The sequence below is a fragment of the Cornus florida genome, unplaced genomic scaffold (assembly GCF_030987335.1).
Source record: "Cornus florida cultivar Cherokee Brave unplaced genomic scaffold, ASM3098733v1 CherokeeBrave_3.0.0_Hap2_Chr07, whole genome shotgun sequence".
NCBI lineage: Eukaryota > Viridiplantae > Streptophyta > Magnoliopsida > Cornales > Cornaceae > Cornus > Cornus florida.
Genome location: NW_026775577.1, coordinates 39,306,791 through 39,323,150, shown reverse-complemented (window position 1 = coordinate 39,323,150; position 16,360 = coordinate 39,306,791). Strand labels below are relative to the sequence as shown.

The 16,360-nt window shown below is 31.7% G+C and overlaps 2 protein-coding genes across 2 annotated transcripts; both read left to right on the top strand.

Moving 5' to 3' along the window:
* Positions 1 to 8,876: 8,876 nt before the first annotated feature.
* On the top strand, positions 8,877 to 9,899 carry LOC132316601 (uncharacterized). The gene is made up of 2 exons (XM_059815077.1): positions 8,877 to 9,245; positions 9,333 to 9,899. Exons 1-2 carry the CDS (start codon positions 8,877 to 8,879, stop codon positions 9,897 to 9,899), a joined length of 936 nt encoding a protein of 311 aa, XP_059671060.1.
* A 275-nt stretch (positions 9,900 to 10,174) lies between these two features.
* Positions 10,175 to 10,924, top strand: LOC132316600 (protein ALP1-like). The gene has a single exon (XM_059815076.1). It carries the CDS (start codon positions 10,175 to 10,177, stop codon positions 10,922 to 10,924), a length of 750 nt encoding a protein of 249 aa, XP_059671059.1.
* Positions 10,925 to 16,360: the final 5,436 nt, after the last annotated feature.

Below are 16,360 nucleotides of genomic sequence, written 5' to 3'. Positions count from 1 at the left end.
GGTGGCTAAGTTAGGATTCTTGAGAGGAAAGAGATGAAAATGAGACAAAGGTGTAAACCCTAAGCTAAATGGTGGGATTCTCCACTCACTAGGTGCTCTTGCACTACCTCTCACACGCACACTAATGCAAGACCAATTGTGAAGCCTACACTTATCATGAATCTAAGTAAGCTTCCAAGATTAAATATCAAACCTACACTTGTCAACCATCCATGCCAACAAGTGCTCCTATCCTAGGCCAACAAATGGGTGAATCTCCACCCTTCATGTGTCATGAGATTAAGCCTCCAAGTGGTTCGTCCACAATGTCAACAAGTGGCACCTTAGGAATGTGACACTTGTCACATTTTTCAAAAATTACAAAGAGATCCTTTTTGAAAATATCTTCCAAATTAAATTTCAAAATGGTCCCTAAGATGAAAAATAATTACTTTATTTAATTACACAAAACCCCTCAAGTTTAGAGTAATAACCAAAAGTTTTATATTCATGCTCTTTACAAGAAAAATAAACATTTAACATGCTTTTCTACAAAAGTGAAAATATAGATATCATGGAAATGAAATATCATGGATGTATGCAAAGCCGGAATCAAATCTGAACACAAAAAGTGAGGTTATGCAAGGAAAAATAAAAAATGACAAAAGGACGAAATAGGGAAAAGACAAAAAAAGAAATTTACCGAAAAAAGAAAAGAAGGGAAATAACCGGGTCATTACACCTTGTATTTTCGCCACTACTTGATTTCACATTCAATTCTAAGTTGTTTAATATGGATTATTTATAGCTTGTGATGTGGTGTTTGACATTTCAATTAGGTGTAATATACACGTGCTTACTATACTTGTATGCCTTGTTTCTTAATATAAGTTAATAGCACTAAATTGTCGTAACTTGTTATTTCTGTAGTTTAGATTACAAGTTGTTAACTTTGATAATATATACCTTGATGCGTTGTATTAGAAGTTCTAATGTTAGTTAAAATTGCATTGATATTGTAATTTGGGTATTAATTGTTTAATCTAGCCTAGGATGATTCCTTAGACTCAATTTGAACATAGAAGTTAGGTGGCATGAACCGTTTCGGTTGTTTTCGCATTTTAGGTAACAAGTTGATAACTTTGAATACCTATGTCTTGTTGCATTACACTATATGCTCCTATGTTGTTAAATTGCATGAATGATGTGGTTTATGCTAAAAATTCTCTAAGGTAGCTTAGGATGTTCTCTGAGTCTCACTTTGACATAGACGTTAGGTGGCATGAGCCCTTTTAACATGTTTCACCTTAAGGTGATATTATTGTAAAACGCTAGGTTTATGCATGCTCATCTCTCATAAGTAGCTTTATGTTACTCACCCTAAAGTTACCGGGGACATTTTTCAGTACGAAGAGTTGGTACGTGATGCTCATCATTCCTTGGATGGCTTGTAACTTTTAAGTTTCCATTTCATGCAAATGTTAGCATGAAATGTCATTTTGTAGCCTTTTATGTCTAAACTTGTATCTTTGATTCCATACATGTAATGTGTACTTAAGTACATCTTTTACAATGTATTTGACTTGTATGAGATGAGGCCGGAGGCCAATGATATTTATATTGCATCTTATGTAATTCTTGATTTCATGAAATGTTATAAAAACCTTGAAAATTTATAAGTCATTACTTCATTACTTTTGCATTAGGTGTTGGAATTTCGTTTTTATTCTTTCATAGAGTCTCATTAATCTTGTATAAAGTGTGACCAAGGGCTAAATGGTAATTTGACTCTATTTTATATTTTTAGTTTTCAAAATTCCGATTCCAAGTTCATTTTTATCATTTTTGGCTGTCGGGGGGTCGGATTTTGAGTCGGGGCTTCTCGGTAGCTGCGGACTATTTTTACGCATTTAGAATCATTTATTACACTTGCTTGCACATTCATTCCAATCTACAAATGCATTTAGGGTCAAATGCATACTTGGTGCAAAGTTGCATTTTTTTAGTTTTTAAGCCTTTTCTGATTTAGGGGCATTTTGGCCATTTCACAGTGTGTTTTTTTATTTTTTCTTACGTGACTAGGTAGAAAATTTGATTTTAGGAGGGTTTTCTTCTTCGTGTTTTCCAAGAAAAATTCGTTTCAAAGCCCGTTTTTGCTCTCAGATGTGGACAGTTACTATAACAGCTTTTTTGGCCCTCTTTACCTCTTCTGATCTAGGGCATTTTGGGAATTTCGCATTGAGTTTTTTTTCATTTCCTTCCATGTAGTTGGGTAGAAAACTCGATTTTAAGGTGGGTTTCTTTTTCATGTTTTTCCAGAAAAATTCGTTACGGACCTCGTTTCGGCTCTCAATTCTAGCTGAATCTTTTTCTTCCCCTAACATGTCATTGTGCTTATCAGGATGCTCGTGGGGTGCTCGTGGTGCCTCGTCTCGACGTCATGACGTCGATTTTCGTTTTCGCTCGTTCTCCTTCGTGACTATTAACTTTGATAGGGGGTGCATGTGAACAATTTTTACACTAGTTTGTCAGAGCATTTCACCTAAAAAAAAAAAAAAAATACTACTCCTCTTGAAATGAAAGAATGTATTATTAGACTATAAACTCTAGACCTTGGCAATTTTGAGGAAAAAAAAAAAGAAAAAAAATAAAAAAATAAAAAACAGAAAGGACAATTTATATAATAGATATTAGGGATTTTTACCAATACATGGGCTTAAGGCCCAAATATTACAATATAATAAGGTCAAACTTTGGACACAATTAGAAAATGACAGAACCACACAAACTTTTTTTTAAAAATGGAAGGACCACACAATTATTTCTATAAAATGAACTTATATTCTATTTTGGACCACACATCAAACTATATTACTACAATGACCCAAAACAATAAACTATTATAACATAAAGGCCCTAAAACATGAAATAAATTTACAAAAGATCCTTGAACAAATTATTTAATATTTTTTAATTTTTTCACAATAAATTAAAATTTCATAATAGATTAATATGGACTTAAAGACTTCTTTAAACAAAAGATCGTATATATAAATTAAATTTAACGAAACAGTATGGCTCTGATACCAAAATCAAATCAAATGCTACCAAGATAGAAACATGCAATATCATAAAGATAGTATAGAGATAAATTTAACAATTAAATCACAGAAATGACTGTCGAACTTGATAACGCTCTGATAACGCCCTGTTAAAAATGCCTGAACACTGGCAAAAACGGGCCAACAAGCCAACAATTCGAGTCAACTCATAGAAGAAATTGCTAAATTAAAACTATGGCTGCTTGTACTAGTTGAATTCAAAAAAAAATTAGGATCCACACTGTCTGGCTAAATAAAATCTATATATTTGATCTATTATTGATCGAAGTCTTTTGCCCGAAAGTACTAAAAATACTCAATAAGGAAAATGACTTTTTGAATAAGAGCAAACTGGATGATATATTTCATGGGAAATATATACATGGATACACAATGTTTATACATGGATACACTCTCATACAATATTTTACAAAAGGAAACACACTAAAAGAAATCACAAAAGAAAACACAATAGGAAGCTATAGCTGAAGGCTGGAATGCTTGATAGAAGCTAAAACTTGATGGCTTTAAACTCGATATTGCTAAGACTCAATGATCTTCTCTTGAGCTGAAGGCTTACTTTTATAGAGTGTCTGAGAGATAGATTAACGCTTGAGATTACAGATGCTTCATAGACAGCTGAGATGTAAGATGCCTTGGAGATAAAGTTCTTTAAATTTTTGCGGGACACCTTTATCTTTAAACTGTTGGACTTTAGAAAATTGTGGCTTCAGAATCTGCTTTCGGTAGATTCTTATCTTCAAAATCTGCTTTTGGACCTGCTTTTTATCGTGATACTATTGGAGAGTCTATACACCGATGGAGAATTTGCTTTTTCCTTTGATACTCTTTGGATGATATGGCAATTATTAGACTTCTAGCATATCGGATAAATTTTTGTCAGTGTCGTTATCTGGTGGGCTGCCATTTCTTTCATATATATGGGCCACATATGCATTAGTGCTGTCTGGTGAGCTAGTTCCTTCATTTCTATAAGCTATTTCGTACTGCTCAATTAACACCTTTTCTTCATTTATTATTTCTACAATCTCTGGAGATATCTCAATTTCTGGGGGAGATCGGATGACATAGGGAATTCTGGCTTTGATGAAAATTTTCATATTTACATTATGGTGAAAAGTCTGAAACCAGACTTGTATCTTAGGTTAAGCTGTCGATAGTCTTTATAGCACATCACATGGTTAAAGGTGGTTGGTCCGATATTATTATGAAAGTTATTTGCAAAATTGATATGTCTTGTCAGGGTCAGGACTTCTATTGGATCAGAATAAATGTAAATTTGATATTGTCCGAGAATTATAGCTTCATTTTTTACCCATTCTGGAGGAATGTTGTGGATTTGAAGGAGAATTGAACTTTCTTGTATGTAATTTTGAGTTTATTTTTGTTTAAAAATAATGACTTGGTTTAATCGGTCAGGAAAGTTAAAAGCTTCTAAAACTTCTAAGGGCATGCCTTTGGGTATGGTAATGCTATTAACCATTCCTAATTCTAGGAGTTTACTTGCTGAGTAACAAATGGTTTTTGTTGTGAAACAGGTTTTTCTGGTGATATCAATGGGGTAGTAAAAAAACAAGGTCTATATCTAACAAAACTATGGTAGGTATAAAGTTGTCTGTTTGTATAAATCATAAGAAATAATAATTGTATCGGGCTCCTTTGGGTGGACTGTTGTTTCTGAGGAAGTTTTGGATATCAACCCATTCTTTGAACCCATCCGACTTTGTTTCCTCAAGGATTAGTTCTTTTACGTTAGGAAAGAGCTCGACTTTTTGTCTAAGGATTTCTCTGTAAGTTGGAGAGAAGATGTAGTAGATTGGCATACTTAGTCTATACCTGCAGAAATTGAACTTTCTGAAGATTTTCATCTTCATTAGTCCATTGTTCAGCAAAAGGTTAGTTCTACCGTGGGGTTTGCTGTCACATTTTGATAAGCTAAATTCAACTTTTTGAAATGAGAGATGAGAATATGGTGTTCTTTCTGGAGATTATGATAAGCTTGGTTAGATGCTACAAAATATTCAGTTAAAGTATTTAAATTTCTGACGATGGATTTATCGGGTGCATTTCTTTTAAACCAAAGATTTTCTAAAATAAGTTTTTGGTCTGGAAAAAGATTATGTCTGGAAAAAGATTATGTCTAGTGCAGAACTATTAAGCTGGGTTTTGGATAATTAAAAGTGGGTTAGAAGTGCCTGGTATAAGGCTATAGCTGTTGTTGCTACTAGTCTCCATTCCTACAAAATTTAGCAATTAATTAATAAGCGAGATAGAATATCTGCTAAATAATTATCTTTTCCCTTGGCATGTTTATGGGTTTAAAATCTCTTCTAGTAATACAGTTAATGAAGGAAATCCATCTTTTAGTAGACATCCGCTGTTGTTTTGCTTTATTTTTAAATTTAACTATATTATCGCAATATGTTCTTATAAAAAATTCTTTATTAAGGAATATCTGAAATTTTTCAATAGAGTTTATTACTCCTAGGATTTCTAGATCTGTTGATGGTAAAGTAGATTGTGTTTTATTAAGGGCCTGTTTGTTATATGTTTTTACTTTGGTGTTTTTGTTGCAGGGCTTCATTTCAGGCCCAAAAACATGTTTGGTAGCAATTGTTTTGTTTTAAACAGTACTAAAACATTGTTTTAAACAGTAGTAAATTTGGGCCCAAAAGTGAAACACCAAAATTGTGTTTTTTGTTGTTTCAATACTGTAGCCCAATAAAAAACACTGTAGCGGTAGAAGTAAATTGGGTCTAACACTGTAGCGGAGGAAGTAACTTACACTGTAGTTTGCAACATTTGGCCCGATGTTTTCTCTCTCCTCTAAAACCCTAGAGAAGGCGATTTGGGAAATTGGGTCTAACACTGTAGCGGAGGAAGTAACTTACACTGTAGTTTGCAACATTTGGCCCGATGTTTTCTCTCTCCTCTAAAACCCTAGAGAAGGCGATTTGGGAGGCGACTGTGATATACTGTGAGTACTCTCTGTCTTCTATTTCTCTCATTTGATGTTGCTTTACTTCCGAAAAACCTCTTTCTTCTTTCTCTGATTCCGGTTGGTTCATCTTCCCTTTCCTTTTCTCTCTCTAAATCTTTTCACATTCCTACTCTTCGATAAGCATAGGGTTTTGAAATATACAAATTCCTCCTCATTCTGTTGTGATCAGCGAAGGAGCTGCCTAAGCCTACCACGAATTGGTCGATGCTTTGAAACGTCACTGGTTAGCGTTCTTACTACTAATTTCTTAATTTATCTTCTTCTTCTGCTTCTTTTTATTTATTTATTTTTTTGTAAGTTACATGATTACACACTTAGGTCACACAAATTGTATCTTCAAACAACTTTTCTAGTTTTTAATTAAATTATTGGTTTTTATTTATTTTTATTAAAGTAATACAGTGGGTTCTGCTATTATGAGCTTTAATAGCAAGAAAGGCAATACAGTGGGCTGTTCAATTGCAGCTCCACACGAGTAATTGAAGGGGATTGTGTTTCTTTTTTGGGCAGTAAATAATTCACGAAGCAAACAAACAAAAAAACACTTAGAGAGAAAAAAAACACTGTCAATGCCTAGAGGAAAACCGCCACCCTCAGATGTTAAGATTGGATGATAGAATTATCCTTGCTTTATTTTTACGTCAAGAATGTCCTGCCCAACATCTCAGATATTCATTTGTAGTATTATTATTTTTCAATTTTCTAGAATTTTGTAAACTCTTAAGTAACTTAATCATATACCTTTTAGTTCAATTCTCTCTTCCGATTATTAAGGCCAATTGTTTGACTCGCTAAATGAGAAGTTTGTACAAATACTTGAGTTGGTTGGGCAAGATAATGGAATGCGGACTGCATATAAATCCTCCTTAGCAACTCTCAAGTACATCTTTGAAAAATCTAGAGCAGTATATCACGATTTGAGCTATTAGGCCTATGTAAGGAAGGGCAAAGGGACATAGAGGGAATATTTTTAATGTTGTTAAGTTGTATTCTGAGCTTGTTCAGTTGTTCCTTCTTAAGTTCTACATTCTATTTCTTACATTGTGAGCTACATTCTTTTGTTTTGTTAATCAGACTTTATATTGATTTTTCTTCTTGCCTTGAGTCTATTGTTGTGATTGAAGGGGATATTAGATTCCTCATAGATTAGCATCCTCAACTCATCTTAGTGTAAAATTGGTGAGGCATGAGACCAATAAAGTTGCTAATTTTTTGGGCCATATGTTTCCAACTGATGTGTTAGAAATTACAGCTTCTGATTGTATCTTTGTTTGAACATAACAATGAATGTTGTTTTGCTTTGGAAAAAGAAAAATTAAAAATTAAGAATATGTATGTATATATATATATATATATATGAAAATTCTATTTGTTACTTACTTACTGAAAAAAGAAAGAAAAAGAAAAATCTATTTGTTTCAAACAAAATGCATGAAATAGAAAATTGAGAGATATTCATCATACCTTGATTGACCATTTATGCAACCTTCATTTCCTTAGAAGAAATAAAGGCAGGGTTTCTTAGTGAAGAAAAGTCCTAAAACTGATTTAATCTGGAAAGCAGGGAAAAATTGAAGCAAGTCTGATTAATGCTTTGCCTGCTTTTAACTTCATAATAAAATGGCAGAGGCTGTTCATTTTTTTAGAAACAATACTTGAGCTGCTTTTAAAACATCATGAGACAGTTTAGTCCATATCTAGTGTGGGTGTGTTAGAGAATAGAGGAAGAACCAATTTGTAGTATGAGAGGACTGTGATGAATGGACCTTCTGTGTAGTATTTATCATGCCATGCCCACTGTAAATCTCATGGTTATTGAGATTTTTGCATAATTGGTCGTAAAAGAAGATAGTAAATACATATTTGTATAAATGACTGTTGTGAACTTTGTTTTTTTTTTTTCAAACTTTTCTTTTTCCTCTCTTCAATTTGGCTTGGTTGTTTAATTTCATAATCTGGCTTATCCTTTTAAATTTTTTCTTTATGTGTATGCATTACATGTATATTGTGCCCCCTAGGTTCTATTTTTTTTTTTTTTTTTTGAATTCTTTATGTACAAAAACAACGGTCTTAAGATACCAATTTAATATGTAAACGGAGTGGAAAAATCAGAACTTTCATTTAGGAAGATGCTAATCTTGTTATAAATTTGTTTTGGAACTTTTTTTTGTATACTTTGGTAGATGGCTGGACTATCATGTTGCAGATTAGATATTTGTTGATGGCTCGATGCCTCAGTCGACTTCTTGTTATGAATCGTTATAATTTCGCTTTTAGTCTAATTCCGCATCCCATTTTTTTTTTTTTTTTTTGATTAGTCTAATTCCGCATCCTTAAAATACATCTAAGAAGAATCTAGTTATATATTGTAGAGTCAGACTCTGATAGTTCCTTCCAATTCTTCTTTCTTAGTTGTACTCCCAATTAAGTTAATTTGCCGATTTGCCACCCCCACCCCCCCCCCCCCACGCACCCCTTTTTTTTTAGACAATTTATGACTGGTCAATTTAATTGGATTACAATAATGTTTGCCCTGGTCTTGAGATGTCCGTGCACAAACTGGGGCTTCAAATACAACAGTTCAATATTAAATCATGAATGCTTGGTTTTTACTCACTTTGTTATATTTACTCACATATATTAAAACAATGTATGTGGAGCCCACTGGTACTCTTGTGTGTCTTTTCTTAGAGTTTGATTCGTTTTGCTATTGCATTTCTAGTTTAATATTATTTTTTTTGTTATTAATTATAGTGTTGTTATTAATATGTTAGATGGATATGAATGTGGAACAATGCGGTGATAATCTCACAATTGAAGAAGTGGCTGAAGTTACGAATGATGGAAAATTGTTATGGGAAGAGTCACTCATTGAAAAATTCGTTAATATTATGGTGGAAGAAGTTAAGGCTAATAATCGTAGTGGCACAACATTTAGTAAAAGTGATTGGAATAATTTGGTCAAAGAAATGAATGTTCAAACAGGGAGAGAATTTTCTTTAACCCAACTTCGGAATAAGTTTAATGGTTTGAGGAAAATTTATATCGAGTTTAAGAAATTATTATCGGAGACTGGCGTGGGATATAACCATGAGATGGGTATGGTTATAGTTAAGGAAGAGAGATGGGACAGGTTGTGTAAGGTTAGTAATTTAATTATTAATCCTAAATAAATAATAAAATCTTGTATATTATTGGTTATGTGGTTAATATTGTAACAAAATTTTTAGGTTGTTGCGAATGCAAATAAGTTTAAAAAGCATGGATGTAAGCATTTTGATAAGATGTCGACTATATTTGGTGACACATATGCAACAGGGATGCATGCCCACCCGTCCACTACAGCACCCCCCGTAATCATTTTGCCCACTCCCAATGATGACGATGATGAGGAAGAGGGTTGTAAGGTCAGTCCCCCACCTTTACGTAAAGGTAAGAAAGCCAAAAGAGATGCTTTATCTCCTGGTATAGCTGCAATCTTGTCAAATATGAATGAGAATTCTAAAAGGAGAGCCGAGAGAATGGAAGCTGCAATAGAGAAAGCAGCTAAAGCATCTTCTACTTCTACTCGTGTATCTTCATGTGAGAAAGGAGATGATGAAGTTCTCTCTCCCTCTAAAAAGGATAGAGATTATGAAATGTTTGACGCCTCCATGCTCCTTTTACAAAAAATACTTGGAATTGAGATGGCCAAATTCGCTAAGGTATCAAAGTTATTACATGATTCTAAGAAGTGGCAGAAATTTTTTCTTTCGGCACCTGAGGATGTAAGAATTGGTTGGGCACTGAATGTTTGAGTTTTTCTTTATGGATGATTGCGTTTTGTGTCATCGTTTAACTTATTACTATCTCACATTTGGATGACTGTAATAACTTAAATACTTTTATTATCTCACATTTGGATTACTGTAATAACTTAAATACTTTTATTTCTTAGATGCCTGTTACTACTCAAATACTTTAATACCATTATTTAAATGTTTGTTTTATTATTTAAATGTTTTGTTTATTATAGAATTGATTTGCTTATTTACTTAAATGCTTTGCCTGTATTAAATCTTTAAATAGGGCAATGGATATGTGGAACAATATAAGAAGAATAATTCAATTATACGACGATGAGGATGACAATGAGAGTGTCTTAATATTTGCTGCTATTTTAGAAGAGCATAACTTCTATCAAAAGAGCCATTGTAGGAATTCAATTTTACAAGGGGAAGCATATGTTATGGAGATTCTAAACAGCCATAGAGAAAGATGTTATGAAAATTTTAGGATGTACCCTGAAGTTTTCAGAACATTGTGTAGTACCCTGAAAGGTATAGGGCTGAAGGATTCTAAATTTTTAACTGTATATGATCAAGTGGCAATCTTTTTGCTCACTTTATCTCATAATCAAAGGAATTGTGTTGTAACAGAGAGATTTCAACACTCCACTGAAACCATTTCCAGACACTTCCATGCTGTGTTGCATGCAGTATGTCAGTTGGGCACCCATATAATTGCCCCTCCTGATTTTTCTGTGATTCCGAATAAGATTAGAGGGTCTCCTAGGTTTTACCCTTACTTCAAGCATTGCGTGGGAGCTATAGATGGAACCCACATTCCTGCAACTCTGCCAATAGCTACACAACTTCCATTTCGTGGTAGAAAGGGCTATACCACACAAAATGTAATGGCTGTATGTGACTTTGACATGAGATTCACATATGTGCTAGCTGGTTGGGAAGGCTCCGCTAATGATTCGAGAATTCTAAAAGAGTGTATTGAGAACGAGGCAATGAATTTTTCAGCTCCACCACCAGGTATTATAATCTTATAATTTCACTTAATGTATGGTTAGTTTATCATAGTGTATATATCTTTACGTATTCTAAACATTGCAGATAAGTATTATTTGGTGGACTCAGGGTATGCCAATAAGCTTGGTTATTTGGCCCAATTTCGAGGTCATACTTACCACTTTCAAGAATACCGTAGGAGTAGACCACCCCGTGGTCGGGAAGAAGTGTTCAATCATAGGCATTCATCTTTGAGAAATATAATTGAGCGATACTTTGGGTTGTTGAAGATGAGATTCGCTATTTTGAAGGCAATGCCTCCTTATAAGTTTTTAACACAAGTATTGATTGTAATGGCTTGTTGCACATTACACAACTTCATTAGAAATCAATATCAGCCTGATGATTTATTTGATGGTGACGATCCTCCTCAAAGTAATGGTGAAGATGATGAAATTGTTGAGCATGTGCTTCCGGCTCAGCTTCGAGAAATGGATCAGTTGCGTAATACTATTGCTGATCAAATCTGGAATTCTCTTGGGCACTCTTGATCTTCCTGAAACTGATGGTATGTTTTTTCTTTTATATGTAATATATTTGTTGCTATTATGGGCTTATAATATGTATATATGTATTATATATCATTTTTGCTGTTATTATTTTGCTTTTATTATTACTGGCTGATATTATTGTTAATAATTTTCAAATTAAATTCTACCATTGCAGATATGAAGTGTGTTGATACTCTCTTGAAGGTGATGTGTGCTGTTATGAAGATGACGTGTCCTACTATTGAAACTTGTTCCATGGAAGTGAAATTTGTGTTTTTTTAAGTATGTCTCCTGTAAGCTCTTTTGAGTTTTTCTGATACCTTCTTAACAGTGAAGGAAAACATAAGGAAACATCTTTTTATTTGTTAAGCATCTTTTTCTTTGTTTTTGAATCCTATTTTTGAAATTTGTAAATGAATTGTGTTTGAACTTTGAATTATATCTCCTGTTTAACTACTGTTTAATTTGTTCTCAATTTCTTTGTCAATTTTCCTAATACAGAAGAATGAGTATGATTTGAGAAGCTTCCTTGCAAGCTTCCATTCTAGCAGGGTGTTTTTTTTATTTTATTTTATGTTATGACTCATTCATAGATGTCTTGTGAAGTTTGACTCCAAATAGATGGATTAGAAATGAAAAAGGTAATCTTAATATCTAGATCATAAGAACACTGTAAAAAGATGGAACTCTACATGTCAAATTATATATATATATATATATATATATATATATATATATATGTTTGTGTGTTCAAATTTTAATATATTTATTAAAATATATATATACTATTTATATAGAAATAAATTTATAAAGAATGATAGCCAAACATGTTTTTTGTTTCTGTGTTTTTTTTTTTTTTTTATTACAACAGTTGAAATTACCAAACATGTTTTGTTTTCAAAATTCTTGAAACGCATGGCTTACCAAACATGTTTTTCATGTTTCTGTTTCCGACATTTTCAAAACAAAGCATCGCTCCCAAACATACTTCCGATTTTTGCCAAAATACTCCAATAGTAAAAACGCTGTTTCTGTTTTAGCTAAAAACAAAACGCCTAAAGTAAAACGCATGTCAAACGGGCCTTAAATGTTCCGCTTACATAGCGACAAATTAGTTCTTCTTCTCGAGAAGATTCTTTTGTAGGTCTTTGAAGAAGTAAACATATCCATCCTTATGCTGATGCATCTGTTTGGATTATTTTATAACTATTTTCAAGTAGGAGTTGTAAGGGTTTTAACTGAGTGACTAGAGATTTAATTTTCTTAACTAGTTCTATATCTTGAGTATTAAAATATTTTTGACCATTTTTTTCCTAATTTAAAGTATAATGGTCCTACTAATTGTCCTAATTTTGGAATAAAATTGCGACCGTAATTTAATAATCCTAAGAATGCTTGTAATAACTTACTTTCTTCTAATTTATTAGAAAATTTTAAAATCTTTTGAACAATATGTGATTGTAATTCAACTTTTCTTCCTTTTATGAATAAGCCTAAAAATTTGATTTCTTGTTTTTCTAATATCATCTTTTTACTACTTATAATGAGTCCTTGCGTTATAAATTCGTTTAGTATAATTTCAAGATGTTTTCTATGTTCCTCCTTAGTTTAACTGAAGAGTAGAATATCATCTATGTAAACATAACAGAATTTTGAATGTTTATTGAATATGGTATCCATTTTTCATTGGACTTCTTGTGGCACATTTTTTAATCCAAAAAGAATAACAAACCATTCGTAATGTTTTTCAGGACATGTGAATGCAGTCCTGGATTCGTCAGCCATACGAATTTACCAAAATCCTAATTTGCAGTCAAATTTAGAAAAAAATTTATAATCTTGTATTACATTTATTTAAACATCTTTATTAGGGATTTTATAACTGTCATCATAAGTATTATCATTTAATCTTTTATAGTTGATGACCATACGAGTTTTCCCTTCTTTTTTATTTTATTTTTTATTTTATTTTTATTTCGGCATGATTTCTAACCATAAAAGCTGGACTCCTATGTCTACTATTACTTTTTCGTATTACTTTTAGTAATAAAAGTTCTTTGATTTTTTTTTCTTAAACTCTTTTTGATCATTTAAGGTATGAGGATTATCTTGAGTTTTTATAGTTATGAAAGGATTTATTATATTCAATTTTGCTTCGATTTTATTTTTATACCAATGTTTCTGGGGATCTTCTCCTAAAATTTTAATTATTTCAGCTATTCTTAAAAGATTATCTATGTTTAATTTAGGATTTTTAAGTATAGCTTTGTTATTAAGGAAAATCTTTGATTCATCTAAATGATTGAGAAACATTAATACTTCGTAGACATCTTCTAAAAATTTGGTTACATCAAATAAGTTTTCTGTAGTTTCCTCTGTCATAGGTAAAGTATTGATATACGTAATAGCTCATTTTTTCTTTCTGAGGAATATAAGGAGGGTTAGATGGAATAAATGTTTCTTTTTTAAAGAACTGTAAACCCGTAGGGGTATACATGAATCCTCTGGTGAATAAATTTATAAAATTTAATCCTAAAATAAAATCATAAGTATTAAGAATATTATTAACTACATAGGTTTGTGGTAAAATAAATTTTTTATTGTTAATTAATATAGAAATATTTTAAATACAATGAGTTATTGGGAGTTTTTGATTATTATACTGACTCATATTAACATTATAGTTTAATTTTATTAATGATTCCTCTGGTACTAAATGCTTTTGAATTATGCTTTTAGATGCTCCAATATCTAACATAGCTGAGGTTTGAACTAATTTTTCTTTAAATTCTAACGTTACCGGGAATTGGATTAGACTAGATGGTTTATATATTGAATTTATAGATTCGACTAGAGTATCTTCTTACTTATCTTCATATTTTATGTAACAGTCATGACATAATAAAGTTTTACAATAGTTTCTATAATAATGACCTTCTTTAATAGATGTATTACATTGTTTACAATTATAAGATGAAAAATGAAAATTAACAAAAGTATATTGACATGATGGATTACTTATAGTACAAACAAAATCTTCCATTAAATAAAGCTCTTGTTCAAAGTCTTCATCATTATCGAAGTTGTTAGCTATGTTTTCGATTAGGGGTGCAACTTGGGTTGGGTAATCTGAACCCAACCCGAGTCCAGCCCAATTTTCACGGGGTTGGGCAATCATTTTTACAATTAGAGTTGGGTTTAGGTTGAAAAATCTCAACCCGAATTTAATTAGCGTTGGGCTTGGGTTGAAGTGATAGCAACCCGAATCTACCCGAACCCGAATTCTAATATTATTTATATATATATTTTTACTTTTAAATACATTATCTATAAAGTTTAAACTATGATTACTTTCTTTTTTCATTTTTTTTTTTTATTGTTAAATCTTAACTTATTATATGTTAGTATTTAGGAGAATTAATTTTTTTAAAATTTGTTTGTAATTTATTAAAAATCTGCAAAAAAGTCTTTAAACTTTTTCTTGTTTAAGAGTAATTTAATCTAAAACTAATTCAAGATCATATTAAATTGTTGGTATAAAGATTATTTATAACCCGATTTAACCCAAAGTTTTAATCTGAAATCTAAATCCCAATTGCAAGCCTAAATTTAAAAGTAAAAGATGGGTCTGGCTCGGGTTGAGTAGTTAAGGTTGAAAATAGGGTTAGGGTTGGGCTTGGGTTTAACATTTTATATGGTGGGTTGGGCTCAATTTATACCTCAAACCCGCCCAACCCGCCCGAATTGCAGCCTTACTTTCGATACAATATATACTTTTATTATCATCTTCGGAATCACAAATACTTTCTAGTTCATATAATTCTTCTATTTGCTCTTCAATATCTTCAAGTGTATTGATATTTTCTTTTATTCTTTTGATAGGATTCTGTTTGTATCTATAAGGACAATTTGGTCTTATATGACCTGGATCACCACAAATAAAACATTTGCAATTTCTTTCTTTTGTGAGTAATGTGTTCACTTTATTATCCTTATTTTCTTTATTATCATTTTTATCTTTATTTATTTTTTGCCTTTTATACCAAGACCGCTTTCTGAATTGTCTAGGTTATTTTTGAAGTAAGGTTTTTTATTACAATAATTCTTGTAGGTCTTGCTTTTGCGTAGATTATACTTTTTTAGGTTTATTATGCTTATAATTATAATTTTTCTGAGGCACACAACCATACTATGGTTGAAAGTCTATTTGCCTACACGTATAATAAAATTATTTTTTGATTTGTTTAGATTCTTTACATTGTCTACATTCTGTTTTTAACATATTACAAATATGATTTACTCTTATCTTCTATGGTTAACCTATTTCTTCTGGGATTTTCTAATCATTTTTTTCATATCTTAGTTCTCACACTTCCGAGTAATTTCTGAAGATACCTATCGATTAGGGTTATATCTCCTGTTTTGCCTGTGGCTACGAAATACTCGAAAAACTTATTAATATAATCCTTTATATATCTAAAATCACAAATCTGTAGTAATTTTAAATTACATAAAACTTCGTTTTGCTTTACTAGGGTTTCATCTAATAATCTATCTTTGCCAACTAACACCTTTTTTATTAGGCCGGTAAAACTTTGAATTGTAAAATTATCATGTAAGAGAGCATAATTATTAGGATAAGTCACTTTGTATGATTGCCACCAATCATAGATTGTTCCCCTTAATAAAGTTTCACAATAAGTTAGGGCTTGTGTTTTGTTATCAAAATTAGTTAGAATAGATTGCCAAATACAGTCTTGTTCCTAATTTTTGATTACTTTTGCCCAATCTTGGGGATCATGTCGTGATATGTCTAGTATTGTTCCTACTTATTATGCTAGTATATTATTATAACGTCTACGATTTTGTATCCATAAGTATATGTCTGGTATATTTCTATTTTCTACATAAGTTTCTTGTATAGGA

What these genes read in the sequence shown, in the direction of transcription:
- LOC132316601 (XM_059815077.1), top strand. Translation starts at nt 8,877, where the DNA reads ATGGATATGAATGTGGAACAATGCGGTGATAATCTCACAATTGAAGAA. An exon ending in GATGGGACAGGTTGTGTAAG is followed by an intron (nt 9,246 to 9,332) that starts GTTAGTAATTTA and finishes CAAAATTTTTAG; the next exon opens with GTTGTTGCGAATGCAAATAA.
- LOC132316600 (XM_059815076.1), top strand. Translation starts at nt 10,175, where the DNA reads ATGGATATGTGGAACAATATAAGAAGAATAATTCAATTATACGACGAT.